General features: G+C 44.5%; 1 protein-coding gene across 7 annotated transcripts in view; it reads left to right on the forward strand.

The window, feature by feature from the left end:
* Positions 1 to 15,000, forward strand: part of LOC123515821 (adenylate cyclase type 8-like) — a 250,755-nt gene that overhangs the window by 145,616 nt on the left and 90,139 nt on the right. For all 7 annotated transcript variants that reach the window (XM_045274682.1, XM_045274685.1, XM_045274687.1 and 4 more), the window contains one exon: positions 9,532 to 11,167. In XM_045274682.1, the coding sequence (XP_045130617.1) occupies positions 10,115 to 11,167 (1,053 nt within the window). In that variant the 5' untranslated portion in view covers positions 9,532 to 10,114. The remainder of the gene's footprint in view (positions 1 to 9,531; positions 11,168 to 15,000) is intronic.

Consider the following 15,000-nt stretch of genomic DNA (forward strand, 5'->3'; position numbering starts at 1 on the left):
GTTCAGGACAGAGGGATAGGATGAGGGAAAAAGGCGAGGATGAGATGTAGGATTGTGGATGGGAAAGAACTAGGATAAGGGTAGGTTCAGGACAGAGGGGTAGGATGAGGGAAAGAAGGCGAGGATGAGATGTAGGAGTATGGATGGAAAAGAACTAGGATAAAGACATTTTCAAGACAGTGGGGTAGGATGAGGGAAAGAAGGCGAGGATGAGGGGAAGGAGTGTTGACGGAAAAGGGCTAGGATAAAGATAGTTTCAGGACAGATGTGTAGGATGAGGAAAGAAGGCGAGGCTGAGGGGAAGGAGTGAGGGTGGAAAAGACTAGAATAAGGAAAGGTACAGGAAAAAGGGATAGGATGAGAAGATAGGAAAGGAAAAAACAAAGATAAGGATTAGGTTTTAGTAATGAGGGGAGGCGGTGTGATGAAGGGGAAAGAGAGGGGACTATTAGAAGAAGAGGGGATAGAGTGATGGGAGATAATAGGGTGAGGGGGAGTTAATGTGAAGGGAAAGCGATCGAATCCCCCTAAGAATTCCTCGTATGATGGCTTCTGTCGTGGTCTATTTGGAATTTTTCATCTCTTCCTCCCTTGAAAGTTTTTTTTTTTCTCTTCTTCCTCCTCCTCCTCCTCCTCCTCTTCCTCCAAGTTCGCTGAGTCTTTTCTTTTCTTTTGTTCGTTCATTCTTTCTTCTTTTTCTTTCTCTTTTCTTAGTTCTTCCCTTGGGCGTTCTTTTCTGCAGTGATCTCTTTTATTCTCTCTCTCTCTCTCTCTCTCTCTCTCTCTCTCTCTCTCTCTCTCTCTCTCTCTCTCTCTCTCTCTCTCTCTCTCTCTCTCTCTCTCTCTCTCTCTCTCTCTCTCCTGGAATACTGGACGTGTCAACACCGGTGCATTACATTCCTGGAAGCTTCGAATTGCATCAGTATCACGAAACATCTCTTATCATTTTCTACTTTCCGCTGTCAAGGGTAAAATGAAGCCAGGTTATTGTTTTTTTTCTTTTTTTTTCTTTTTTTCTTTTTTTCTTTCTTTTTTCCCCTCGTGCTTGTTTTGTTCTCTTTAATAATTATCGAGACACGCGCTGGAATTGTTGAAGTCTCTGGAGGAATTAGTGTGGAAGAATCAGAAAAAAAACCTCTGGAACTTATTTCATGTAAGGGGAATGGAATGATGAGAGAGAGAGAGAGAGAGAGAGAGAGAGAGAGAGAGAGAGAGAGAGAGAGAGAGAGAGAGAGAGATTTTTTGTTAGAGAACCTTATCTTGAACACACACACACACACACACACACACACACACACACACACACACACACATCGCGTAGTGTAGTGGTTAGCACGCTCGGGTTCGAGTCCCGGGAAGCGGCGAGGCAAACGGGCAAGCCTCTTAATGTGTAGCCCCTGTTCACCTAGCAGTAAATAGGTACGGGATTTAATTCGAGGGGTTGTGGCCTCGCTTTCCCGGTGTGTGGAGTGTGTTGTGGTCTCAGTCCTACCCGAAGATCGGTCTATGAGCTTTGAGCTTGCTCCGTAATGAGGAAGGCTGGCTGGGTGACCAGTAGGCGACCGTGGTGAATTACACACACTCATGCACACACACACACACACACACACACACACACACACACACACACACACACACACACACACACACACACACACACACACACACACACACACACACACACACACACACACACACACACACAATATTTTATTGACTTTATCTTATTTATTTACCCTTACATAATTTCTCTTTTTCCTTTTTCTTCCTCTTATATTCTTACATTTACTTTACTATTTGACATTTTCATCGTTTCTTGTATAATTTCCTATTCCCATTGCGTTTTTTTTTTTATTCTTAAGTACAAAGAGAGGAAGAAAAAGGAGAGAGAGAGAGAGAGAGAGAGAGAGAGAGAGAGAGAGAGAGAGAGAGAGAGAGAGAGAGAGAGAGAGAGAGAGAGAGACTACACGATACCTCATTACCTTCCCCACTCTAAGAACATTTCTCCCTCGCGCCTCCCTGCCTCTCCTCTCCGGCAGTCATTATGCAACGAGGAAGCGAGAGTCTCAGTGAAGCGGATGAGCGGAGGGGAGGAGACGGAATAGCGAAGCAGGGCCAGCCAAGGAAAGGAAGAAAATTGGAAAGGAGGAAAAGTAAATGCGAACGATAGTGATATGTACAAGAATTTGACGAATGTGGAGGAAGGAAAATGGAGGAGGATGCAAAAGGGGTAGAAGAGATAAAAGAAATTCGATAAAAGAAGGAAGGGGAGATAAGTACATTAGATTAAAACGGTAGAGGGTGTTTGAATGCGCAGTTTTGAATATGTGAAGGGATTTAGCGACTGGAGTGGAGAGAGAGAGAGAGAGAGAGAGAGAGAGAGAGAGAGAGAGAGAGAGAGAGAGAGAGAGAGAGAGAGAGAGAGAGAGAGAGAGAGAGAGAGAGAAAAGGAAGACAATATAGAATGAACTGGAGAACAGGAATGGAAAAAAAAATGATATATGAAAGAAGAAGGAAAGGAAGGAGAGGAAGAGAAAATGAAAATGATAAAGAAAATAGGAAAGGAAGAGTAAAGAAAGAAAATATTTATAAGCCTATGCCATTTATTTCAGTAACTGGAAGAATTTAACGAATAGAGAGAGAGAGAGAGAGAGAGAGAGAGAGAGAGAGAGAGAGAGAGAGAGAGAGAGAGAGAGAGAGAAATAGCAAAAAAGTGGTAGACATAGGAAGATAATGAAAGGAAGCATAAGAGAAGAGAAGGGAATTGGAAAGAAAGAAAGATTGGAAGAATGGAGAAAGCAATAATGAGGAATGAAGGGATTAAAGAAAGAAGAGAGATAAAAGAATAAGAGGAAGGCAAGAAAAGAAATTAAAAGAATGGAAGGATGAGGGGAGTTAAGGAAAGAGGATCGGGAAGAGCTGGTGGAAGAAAAAGAGGAGGAGGAGGAAGAGGAGGAGAATGACAGTAAAAAGAAGAAGAGGGAACATGAAGGACAGGGGAGAGAAGAGTGAGACGGATGTGAAGGAAATAATTAGGAAGAGGAATAAGAAGAAAAGAAAAAAAAAAGCGAACAGAAGATAAAAGGAAATATAGAAGGAAGAAAAGAGACTTGGTAGAGAGAAGGAAGGAAGGAAAGAAGTAGAAAGAAGAGGAAATTCAACTGGAAAAGAGGGAAAGAAAGGACAAAAATAGCAGGGAGAAAAAGGAAAAGAGAAAATATATAAAGACGGAAGGAAGAAAGAAGAAGAAGAAAAATTTAAAAGAGATAAAAATCCAAGGAAGAAGTACAATAAATAGGAGGAGGTGGAAGAAAAAGAAGAGATAGGAAAGAGGAAAGAGAAAGTAATGGGAGAAAGAGAGAGAGAGAGAGGCAGGCAGGCGTGTAGTCTAACAAGGCTTCAGACAGACACCTCACCCGACACACAGTCATTCCACGACGTCCTTGAAAAGAAACAAAGGTCGGGAAGAGAGAGAGAGAGAGAGAGAGAGAGAGAGAGAGAGAGAGAGAGAGAGAGAGAGAGAGAGAGAGAGAGCACAGAATTCCGCAAAACAATCACAGACAGATGGACAGATAAATGGATAAAACACAGATATAGACAAAGGAAAACAGACACACAGAGAAAAAGAAGCGGGTGACCAGACAAACACACAGACAGATAAACACGCTGATGGAATTACAAACCTAGACATTGATCGATGAATAAAAAAATATGGTCAAAAGAAGAAAAAGGAAAAAAAAAAAGAACGAAACACTCATGAAAAACAAGAGATAAGGAAGGAAAATAAATGAGTGGACAAGGCGAAAACATGTTGATAAATGCAGGTAAAAATATAACCACCCACCTGAATGCAGACAAACAGGGAAAGAGAGAGAGAGAGAGAGAGAGAGAGAGAGAGAGAGAGAGAGAGAGAGAGAGAGAGAGAGAGAGAGAGAGAGAGAGAGAGAGAGAGAGAGAGAGAGAGAGAGAGAACCATTCATATATGGAAATGTTTGTCGTTGAAATAGAATCTTTGGGAGGTTCGTGTGACAGACAAACACGAAGGAAAAATAATATACAAACACGTATACGCAGAGAGAGAGAGAGAGAGAGAGAGAGTCACGATAAAGCCAAACTAACAAAAATTCAAGATTGCACCTGATAACACATTGCTCTTATCACTTGAAGCTCTCATGTTCTTCCTCCTCCCTTTCCCCTCCTTCCTCCTGCCTTTTTTTTTTTTTTTTTTTGTTTTCATTATAACTCTTCTTCCCTCTCCTCCCCTCTCTTCTCTCTTTCTCTAATCTCCAGCTCTTCTCTCCTCTCTTCATTCTTTCGTATTACTCTTCTTGTTCGTCACGTTCCTCTTCTCTTTCTTTCTCTTGCATTTTGTTTCACTACTTTTTTGTCATTTTCTATCCTTTAGTCTTTTCGTCTTTTCTTCTTAATTTCATCCTTGCCTTCTTTCTTTCTTTGTCACGTTATTTCCGTATTTCCTTCTTTGTTTCCCTTTTATGTTTCCTTTTTTCTTTCTTTTTTTCTTTCCTTTCACTATTTTCCTTTGTACATATACTGTATATTCTGTTTCCTCTGTTCCTTTCTCTCCCACGATATATATCTTTTATCTATATCCTCTCTATATCCTCCGTTCTTTCCTTTTATCCCTTCTCGCTTTTAAGTTTCTCATTTTACTTTTATACACTTTTGTTTTCTCTCCTACTTCCTCATATTATCTTTTATTCTTTTGTATCTTTCGCACATCCTCTCTACCACACCGTCCTACATTTTCTTTACGTTCGAAGGAAACTATCTAAGAGCACAAAGGAGAATAGAAAAGGAGAAAACACACCCACATACCAAATTGTCACTAGTACATTTCCTCCTCTTCTTTCTCATTCCTCCTCCATTCCCTTCCCTTTCCTTTTTCTCTGAGTCTTCCCTGGTCTCTCTCCCTCTCTGCCTCTTTCTGTCCGTCAGTAATCCAAACCCCTGAAGCTTAAGGGCGGACACTGCAAGCTTTACAATCCCAGGCTCTCGGAAACAACTGCAGGAATACGCAAGTTCTGTTCCAGTGGTCGGATGAAGCCGCTGACTGGATCCGATTTAGCCGACATCGGAAGGCTTAGCGCTTGCCGAGAAAGACAAGAGAAGGGAAGAGTGAAAAAAAAGTAGATGCAAGAATTGGTTAAAGAATATCATGTTTTGTGATGGTTTCTTTCTGTTTGTATTTTATTCGTTTTTATATTGTGTCTAGTTTCTTTGGTTTCACTGTGCTCTGTTTACCATTCACCACCATCATTGTGCACCATTTTAAACTCTCTCCTCACTGTACACTCACCATTCATTGCCAGCCCCGCCACACACCACTCACCACCATACCACACCTTATCCACACCACACCTTATCCATTCACCACCATCATTGTGCATCATTTTAAACTCTCTCCTCACTGTACACTCACCATTCATTGTCAGCCCCGCCACACACCACATAGCACCATACAGCACAACGTCTGCCACTCAGCACCATACAGCACCTTATCCACACACACCGCTTAGCACCGTACAGCACCTTATTCACATCCACACACACCACTCAGCTCCGTACAGCATCTTATCAAGCACAACGTCTTCCTCTCAGCGCCATTCAGCCACCTCCTCACTGCGCGTTTGTGGCTTGCTGGATTTTCTTCTCAGAATCATTAAATATGCATGCAAATAAGAGGCACAAATGATGCATGTATGTATACGTTTGAATATTGCACTTTAATTAAAACCGTCTGATGACTTGTGTGTGTATAAATATATTTTCTAATTAATATACTCCATCAGGCAGACTGTTAGTAGAAAGACGATTTCTTAATTAAAAGATAATTATAGAATGCAAAAAAAGAAATGGGCATGTTCGTATGAAAGGAGAGTGGTGGCCGGAGAGCGTTTAGTGTGCCTCAGTGAAGGGAAGTGACTGATTGATGGACTGATTTATCTAAGCTCCGCAGCGAGGTCATAAAGCGCCGGCAGTAAAGGGACACGAACAGGGAACAAACAGGTGGAGGAAGGAGATTTATAATGTCCAGATTTTTTTTTTTTTATTCCTGTATTATCGTAGTGAATTTACCTCCTCCTCCTCGTCCTCCTCCTCCTCCTCCTCCTCCTCGTCCTCGTCCTCGTCCTCGTCCTCCTCCTCCTCCTCCTCCTCCTCCTCCCTCCTCCTCCTCCTCCTCCTCCTCCTCCTCCTCCTTCTCCTTGAAACTTGAAGGACAGCAATTTAATACTGATTTGCTAAGAAACTTTATTAACGTAAGAGTAGTTGAATATTGGAACAAGCTACCACCGTGTATCGTCCAGGCATACACGGTGGCCAGTTTCAAAAGTAAATTAGATAAGTTTGGTAAAAAAATGGATCCTGATATATTTTTTTTCAGGATAGCAGTTACAATAGATCTCTTTTTCCCCGTCTTTCCTGGATAAATTTCCCCGATTGTTCCTCTCAGCAATCGGGATGTATTTTTTTCCTTTTATTTCTTGCCGGGTAAGCCCAGAGGAGAGGGAGCGTTGGGTGGGGAGGAACTTCATCGGTTCTATCCTTGCCTCCTACTGTATAGCTTATTATAGATGTAGTATAGTGAACGAGTGTCCTCCTCCTCCTCCTCCTTCTCCTCCTCCTCCTCCTCCTCCTCCTCCTCCTCCTCCTCCTCCTCCTCCTCCTCCTCCTCCTCCTCCTTCTTTTCGTACCCAACCTGCATCGCGTCTAATCCATCCCTTCCTGACTTGAACGTCTTATTTTCTTGTAGCGAAAAATTATATGTCCCTACTACTCTCTCTCTCTCTCTCTCTCTCTCTCTCTCTCTCTCTCTCTCTCTCTCTCTCTCTCTCTCTCTCTCTCTCTCTCTCTCTCTCTCTCTCTCTCTCTCTCTCTCTCTCTCTCTCTCTCTCTCTCTCTCTCTCTCTCTCTCTCTCTCTCTCTCTCTCTCTCTCTCTCTCTCTCTCTCTCTCTCTCTCTCTCTCTCTCTCTCTCGTCAGTGATCTGCCCTCCTTCGTATCGATCTTTCTTTGTTTTATTCTTTTCTTTTCTTTTCGCTTGTTTTTCGCTCATTCCATATTTTTCTTTGATATTCTACGTCCTTTTTATTTTTCTCCTATTTTCTTCACTCTTTTCAGCGTCACCTGCTACACTTTCTTTTATTCCTCCATTTGTGTAGTTTTCTTTCAATTCTCTCGTGTTTACCGTTATTGTTGCTCTTTTCATGACTACTCCTTATCTTTACTTAACGTTCCCTTTTTCTTATCATTTCTTACATTCATCCCTTAATTAATACCCTGCTTACTTTTTCATCTATCTTGCTTTCTTTCCGAGCTTCTTTTTAACACCGAGTAATTAGGTAGTTTTGGCGAGTTTCATCCATCGTCACACCGTATCACTGCTTTCCTCTTCTCTTCTCCCCTCGCCTCGTCTCTCTCTCTCTCTCTCTCTCTCTCTCTCTCTCTCTCTCTCTCTCTCTCTCTCTCTCTCTCTCTCTCTCTCTCTCTCTCTCTCTCTCTCTCTCTCTCTCTCTCTCTCTCTCTCTCTCTCTCTCTCTCTCTCTCTCTCTCTCTCTCTCTCTCTCTATGTTCTAGCGTAGTTTATAGATTTTTCTCTTCTTTTTCTCTTCCTTCTCTTCTCTCTCTCTCTTCTCTTCTCTCTCTTCTCTTCTCTTCTCTTCTCTCTTCTCTCTCTCTTCTCTTCTCTCCTCTCTTCTTCTCTTCTCTTCTCTTCTCTTCGCTTCTCTTCTCTTCTATTCTCTTCTCGCCTCTTGCCTTGCTATATTCTCTCCCCTATGCTCAAGCGGAGTTTGTAGAGTCTTTTAACTTCTTCGTCTCCAAATTGCTGATGGCGTCCAGGGAAGCCTATTATGGTACTCGCGCCCAATTTAAGTTTAGTAGTTCAGACAACCCGTTTAAAACCTGCCAGAGACAATTAATAATCCCGTGAAAATTGTATGCCTGCGATCCCTGTGACACGGCATCCAGTGTGTGTGTGTGTGTGTGTGTGTGTGTGTGTGTGTGTGTGTGTGTGTGTGTGTGTGTGTGTGTGTGTGTGTGTGTGTGTGTGTGTGTGTGTGTGTGTGTGTGTGATTGAGTTTTGGGCTTGTTTTTTTTTTTTTTTTTTTTCTATATGTTTATTTCATTTAGACGAGTTTAGTTTACATTTTTATTGTTGATTTTGATTTTATACTTGTAACTTTTTATTTTATTTTTTTTAAATGAACCGCCGCCACCACCACCACCACCACCACCACCACCACCACCACCACCACCACTGCCTGTTTTTTTTTTATTCATATTGATTTAATTTAGACAAGGTTAATGTATTTTCTCTATTTTGATGAAATACGCTAGCAATATTTCAATAAGTTACCACCACCACCACCACCACCACCACCACCACCACCACCACCACTACTACACTACTACTACTACTACTACTACTACTACTACTACTACTACTACTACTACTACTCGCTGAAGGTCATTGAGCGTGTTGGAGAGTTCAGGGACGCGTACTTACTAATTAGGAAAGAGGTTGTATAAATGACGGAGCACAGAGAGAGAGAGAGAGAGAGAGAGAGAGAGAGAGAGAGAGAGAGAGAGAGAGAGAGAATCTTATCACACTTGTAAACAGCGTGGTCAGAAGAGCAACACAAACATAACGCTGATGATAAGCAATTTTGGATAAATTGCCTATATATCTACCAGTTAGTCTGTCTATTTATGTATCAGTCTATCTATCTATCTATCTGTATCTCTCCATCTATTTACCTCTATCCATGTGTGTGTGTGTGTGTGTGTGTGTGTGTGTGTGTGTGTGTGTGTGTGTGTGTGTGTGTGTGTGTGTGTGTGTGTGTGTGTGTATGTGTGTGTGTGTGTGTGTCTGTACATGTGTGTGAAGGAAGATATCCACGGTTGTTGTTTGTCTACTATCCTGAAACAAGTGGTGTGTCCCTGCGTGATGTGTGTTTGGGGGTATTGGTTGCAGCGAGAAGGATTCCATGACCGTGTTGTTGTGTAGAACGTGCACCCACCTTCATTTGGCGGGTTTCCTGAGCTTCGGCCGCCCCATGATCTGTGCAGGCCGTCACACGTCATACACAGACACACAAAGGCCGTGATGGGTGCGAATGGAAATGCGGTATTGTACGTTTCGGGGTATTGATGCAGTGTGTGTGTGTGTGTGTGTGTGTGTGTGTGTGTGTGTGTGTGTGTGTGTGTGTGTGTGTGTGTGTGTGTGTGTGTGTGTGTGTGTGTGTGTGTGTGTGTGTGTGTGTGTGTGTGTGTGTGTGTGTGTGTGTGTGTGTGTGTGTGTGTGTGTGTTTGGGTTTGTTTGTTTGTTTGATTGTTTGTTTGTATTTCGTGTTATATTTTTAGTGACTTGGAAGACGCTCAGCGAAGGGTATAAACAATAAAAGATACTTTCTATGATATTTGGCACACGTACTAAACCTTTTCTGTAATTTTGTCAATGAACTAAATGTGTGTGTGGTCCGTCATTCAATGGGGTTTTTTTCTTCCACAGTGTGTGGCAGCGGTGAGGTCATGCCAGGCCTCGTGCCCTCTGCAGCCATGGAGGCGGCGGCCGCTGGCACCGAGGAACTGACGCGGGGCCACAGCTGAGCATCCCTCAGGCGTGTTCCCGCTGGCCGAACTGACAGCGATGTGCGTTTCCGGTATTCAATATGGATGAAAGAGTTATGAAGTATTCCTGAAGTGTCTGCGTCATGCGATTCGTGCAGTGGAGTTGCATCTCAGAACCTGCCATTACCGTGCGTCACTAAGAGGCGGAAAGTGTTCCTCTCTGGTGACCTCTGTGAGTCACACACACACGGTGACGCACCTGTCCACCCACTCACAGACGATGGGAGACTTGAAGGTTGAAGGTGGTGGCCGGATGGTGAATGGTGGCGGTGACCTGATAGTGAAGGATGGTGAGAGCAACGACGCCCATGAGACTGACAGCGGCATTCACAGCGGCGACGACGTGGTGGACCGCGGGTGTGGCGGGGAGACAGGACGGGGAAGACGCGCCCGGCAGCGGGAGCCTCACCGGGAAGGTGACGTAGAGACAGTGATGGATGGAGCTGTAGAGGAGCAGGCGGAGAATGAGGAGACAGGAAGATAAGAGCTGGGAGGAGATGTCTTTTAGCACCAAAGAGGCTGATGACCTGAAGGTGATCGACTTGGACCAAGACGCGCTAGGACACAGAAGACAATTGAAAAACTTTGACAGAAATTACAGCGGAGACAGAAGAGTGTCGCCGAGATATGGTTATGTGGATACGAGTGATAAAGATTCAGACGCTGAAGGGGCGCTGACTGATGGGCTGGTGGCGGCCTCGGCGAGGGACCGCTGGGACGCCTCCCCGGAATGTTACAAGGTATCCACGGACAGAGCTGTGTATGGGAGAGAAAGTGAATCCCCGGACACCGACATCACGGTGCTGATGCTCGACCACTCGAGGAGTGGCAGCGAGAGAGGCTTGGATGCCAAGTACAGCCTCCCGCCGGACCCAGAGGACGACGCAGCAACACCGGCCAGTAATGTGTCTCCTGTGTCTTCACCTGTCCACGGGGACGGTGCAGAGTCACCCATGCCCGACCATAGAGAGTCCACGTGGTCACAAGCTTACGGCACAAACCCAGAAATACGCATTCGTAAAGACTCAAGTGACTGGAATGAGTCCCGCACGCCCTCTCCTCCCTCAGGCGAGGGCAGCAGGTCGCCAGATAACAGTTCTGCTGACGGGCGCTACTCGGTCAATAAAAAGTTCGTTTCGAAGTCTTTAAGCGAAGGAACGATACAATCGGACCCAACGAGAGGCCGAGTCTTCCCTTCACTGGGAGAGAACCGCGGTTCCTGCAGAGGGGCTCAGTGCAGACTTGATATCCAGGAAGAGTTACCGGAGGACGTGGAGGACGGCGGGGAACGGGATAACCGCGATACCAAGTCACGGGGAAGGAGGGAGCGGCGAGGCGAGGAGTGGCAGATGAAGGATACCCTGATGGTGCCCGGGGAGCGACCCACGCGGCGCGGCCTGGGCAGGCTGGGCATCACCTACGATGACGCCCTCTCCCTCTCCTCTCCGTCTAGTCCTGAAGATGAAGAGTCTCGTAGATTCTCTCATTCTTCTGCTGAGCTCACGCCGCCACAGGAGGTAAGAAGCTGTATATTTTGTTCATCTTTACGATCTTATCTTCCTCGTGTCTTCTTACCGACGTGGCATCATTCAGTAATCCACTTACACTCACTCACCACTGTATTTATTCTTTGACTTCAGAACATTTTTAAAACTTTTCCCTTGTCGACGATTGTATAAATATTCCAACTTAAGAAAATTCTTAACCTTCTCACGCAGCGCTTCCTGGCAACGTGCACCAGATCGGCACGGCTCTGCAGGGACGCATTGTGGGCTGCTGTTGTTGTTGCTGTTTAGCTTTCATTCCGCCAGCCCGCTAGCACCTGTTGTGTGTGTGTGTGTGTGTGTGTGTGTGTGTGAGAGAGAGAGAGAGAGAGAGAGAGAGAGAGAGAGAGAGAGAGAGAGAGAGAGAGAGAGAGAGAGAGAGAGAGACCGCACGGTATTTGCGCCATCTGTGTAGGATCAAAGCTACTCTTCTTCCTCCTCCTCTTCTCCCATTTCTCTTTCCTTCCCATATTCTCCACTTCTCTCCTCTCCTCTCCTCTCCTCTCCTCTCCTCCTCAATCCATCTCCTGTCCTCTAATCTTCATTCTTAACATTACGTTCATCTTTTCCCTCTGTATTTTTTTTTCTTTTAAGTCTTTCTGAACTTTTCCTCCCTTTGACTTACACAAGCTGATGGTACTTTAGTTGAACTCCCAGACACGGGCGCGAGAGGTTGTCTGGTACCCGTTGCACTCAAAAAAGGGAGGAGAGAGATGGAGAAGTAAAGGAGGATGAGGAGGAGGAGAAGAGAGACAGGGAAGTAAAGGAGGAGGAGGAGGCGTGTCTGTGAATGTATTACGTGGCGCCAGAAGGAAATACTCCCATATGAAACCTGAACTCATTATTACAAAAATTTAGTGGCGTGGTATTTTAGAATTTGTGTCTCATTTCTGGTGATCTTTCTCCCCCACCCATTCCTCCCCCTCTCCTTCCTCATACTCTTCTTCTTCTTCTTCTTCTTCTTCTTCTTCTTCTTCTTCTTCTTCTTCTTCTTCTTCTTCTTCTTCTTCTTCTTCTTCTTCTTCTTCTTCTTCTTCTTCTTCTTCTTCTTCTTCTTCTTCTTCTTCTTCTTCTTCTTCCTCCTCCTCCTCCTCCTCCTCCTCCTCCTCCTCCTCCTCCTCCTCCTCCTCCTCCTCCTTATGAGGCAGCAGGTAGCGCCCATAACACTAATGGATCTCATTGCGTCGTTTCCTTCCGATGTCGCCTTCACGGACTCAGGAACCTCACGTATTTCCTCTTTAGCGGGAATTTTGTGTGTTGTTAGTCGAGGTGAATAAATAATGTTTCGCTTTCTATTTGCTTCCTCTTTTAGTTTTCTTTTATATTTTTAGAAGACTGAGTGCTTGAAATTGTTTATCAGTGTTTAACCTTTTCAGTACCATGACACGTTTCCATATTGAATCTGGTTACTATCTGGTGATTTTATACAGCTTCAGAAACTTTTGTGGGGATTAAAATAGTGAAGACTGGCCATTCATCTTGTGACCTCCGCAGACCCTTTCTAATGTCAGTAAAATGGTCTAATCGTGTACAAATCTCAAGGTAAAAAATGCGTGATAGTGCTGAAAGGGTTAGTTCTCCAGCTGTCTTTTCTTTGTATGTACACGGTCACTTAAAGTACTGGAAAGGATAAATAGTACCAGAAATAGTATAGACCGGCCTACTTAACCGTACATGCTACCTTCTCACCGTCAGCCTTTCTCTTCGCCAAACTCTCGGTACCTAGTTGTGCGTCATTCATCCATGCAGCTCCTCACTTCCCTGAGGCAGCGTGTTTGTGTCTCATCTCTTTAGTTTGCCACTCAGCGCTTCCTTATTCATAAAGCTGACCAGTCTGACCTGTGGCTTTAGTACCGTGATTTGCGCTTTCCTACCTTCCAGTTTATTTACATTTTCTTTATTGCTCTCACGGGTAAAGTCATTATTGTTTGGTCTCATGTTGAATGTGTGTGTGTGTGTGTGTGTGTGTGTGTGTGTGTGTGTGTGTGTGTGTGTGTGTGTGTGTGTGTGTGTGTGTGTGTGTGTGTGTGTGTGTGATATGGGAAGGATTGCATGCCCGTGACTTCCGGTGTAGGTACAAGTATATAATATTTTGTGTCGGCGAAATATTATGCATTTTTAATCGTGGAAAACACACCATGCCTGTACAACCTTTCGATAAATGTCATGTGCCGGGAAGCAACGTAAAATATTGACTGCTCTGACTGCACATTTGAAATAGTACAGGAGGAATGTCATGTTAACCCTTATAGCAGGTCAGATCATTGGCATAACTCTGTGCAAGTATTAATCCTTTGAGTGACGCTGGAAAAAATATGTTGATTAATTCATTTTAGTACTTCTAGGTAAGCATACTGTATAATTAAAAGCATTTCAGGATATTGACTCGATGCTGTACCATTAGTGTCTATATTATACTCAGTTTGCATAATGTTAACGAGCTTCAGGAAATGAAATACGATGTAGTGGTGAAGAGGTGATAATACAGCACACTTTGAAGTCTCGCCCCGGCATCCTCGCCATCTTTGTTATGTCTGTGTCTTGGCGTGAATGAAGCGGTACTGCTCGAGCCTCGGACACAGCGGAAATGCATTTATTGTACTATGAATTACTTGTTTAACCTCTCTCTCTCTCTCTCTCTCTCTCTCTCTCTCTCTCTCTCTCTCTCTCTCTCTCTCTCTCTCTCTCTCTCTCTCTCTCTCTCTCTCTCTCTCTCTCTCTCTCTCTCTCTCTCTCTCTCTCTCTCTCTCTCTCTCTCTCTCTCTCTCTCTCTCTCTCTCTCTCTCTCTCTCTCTCTCTCTCTCTCTCTCTCTCTCTCTCTCTCTCTCTCTCTCTCTCTCTCTCTCTCTCTCTCTCTCTCTCTCTCTCTCTCTCTCTCTCTCTCTCTCTCTCTCTCTCTCTCTCTCTCTCTCTCTCTCTCTCTCTCTCTCTCTCTCTCTCTCTCTCTCTCTCTCTCTCTCTCTCTCTCTCTCTCTCTCTCTCTCTCTCTCTCTCTCTCTCTCTCTCTCTCTCTCTCTCTCTCTCTCTCTCTCTCTCTCTCTCTCTCTCTCTCTCTCTCTCTCTCTCTCTCTCACCGTGTCAGGTCTCAAGGGTGTCATTTCAGCCCTGTCAATAATCTCTGCGGGACGGGAGGTAGTGCGGGAAGCTCTAGAGGGTAATAGCAGCCCTCCATCCAGTCACACACGCTGCTAGATTTGCTTTAGTTAGTGTACAGATGGCGGACTGTAACGGCAAGGAAAATTATTGGTGTGTGTTTATGTGTATGTGTGTGTTTTTAGTTCCCTTATGTACATTTTTCATTAGTAGTAGTAGTAGTAGTAGTAGTAGTAGTAGTAGTAGAAGTAGTAGGGAGGCGGTGGCGTAGTGGATAAGGTGGTGAGCGTGGGGACGGGCAAACGTCTACGCTTAGGTTCGAATCCCACCACATACCGCTTTGAAGCTATGCCATTTGTCGAGTGGTTTAAAGTTATATGTCTCCATGATACCCAGGTTCTTAGTGGTTACACTGGAGATGCACCTGGGTGGTGATATGGGCCCTAATATAAATAAAATTGCTTGCGCCACTGATGGGCGGAAGCTTATCAGCGCTTCCCACATATACTCTTCAAGTATGCCTACAGGCACTATAGGCCATAGCATAATAAAGAAAATAGATAGCTGCGTGATGTTACTGGGATGCTTTACCACTGGATACACTAATTGTTTGTTGAGAAATGTGTGGTGAAGGTGCTATAGAAAACAAGTAGTAAGTCTGATGAGTGGTGGGTGAGATCTGCCACGACATTGGAGGAGGTTAAGGGCGAGAA

The sequence above is a fragment of the Portunus trituberculatus genome, chromosome 40 (genome assembly GCF_017591435.1).
Source record: "Portunus trituberculatus isolate SZX2019 chromosome 40, ASM1759143v1, whole genome shotgun sequence".
Taxonomy (NCBI): Eukaryota; Metazoa; Arthropoda; class Malacostraca; order Decapoda; family Portunidae; genus Portunus; species Portunus trituberculatus.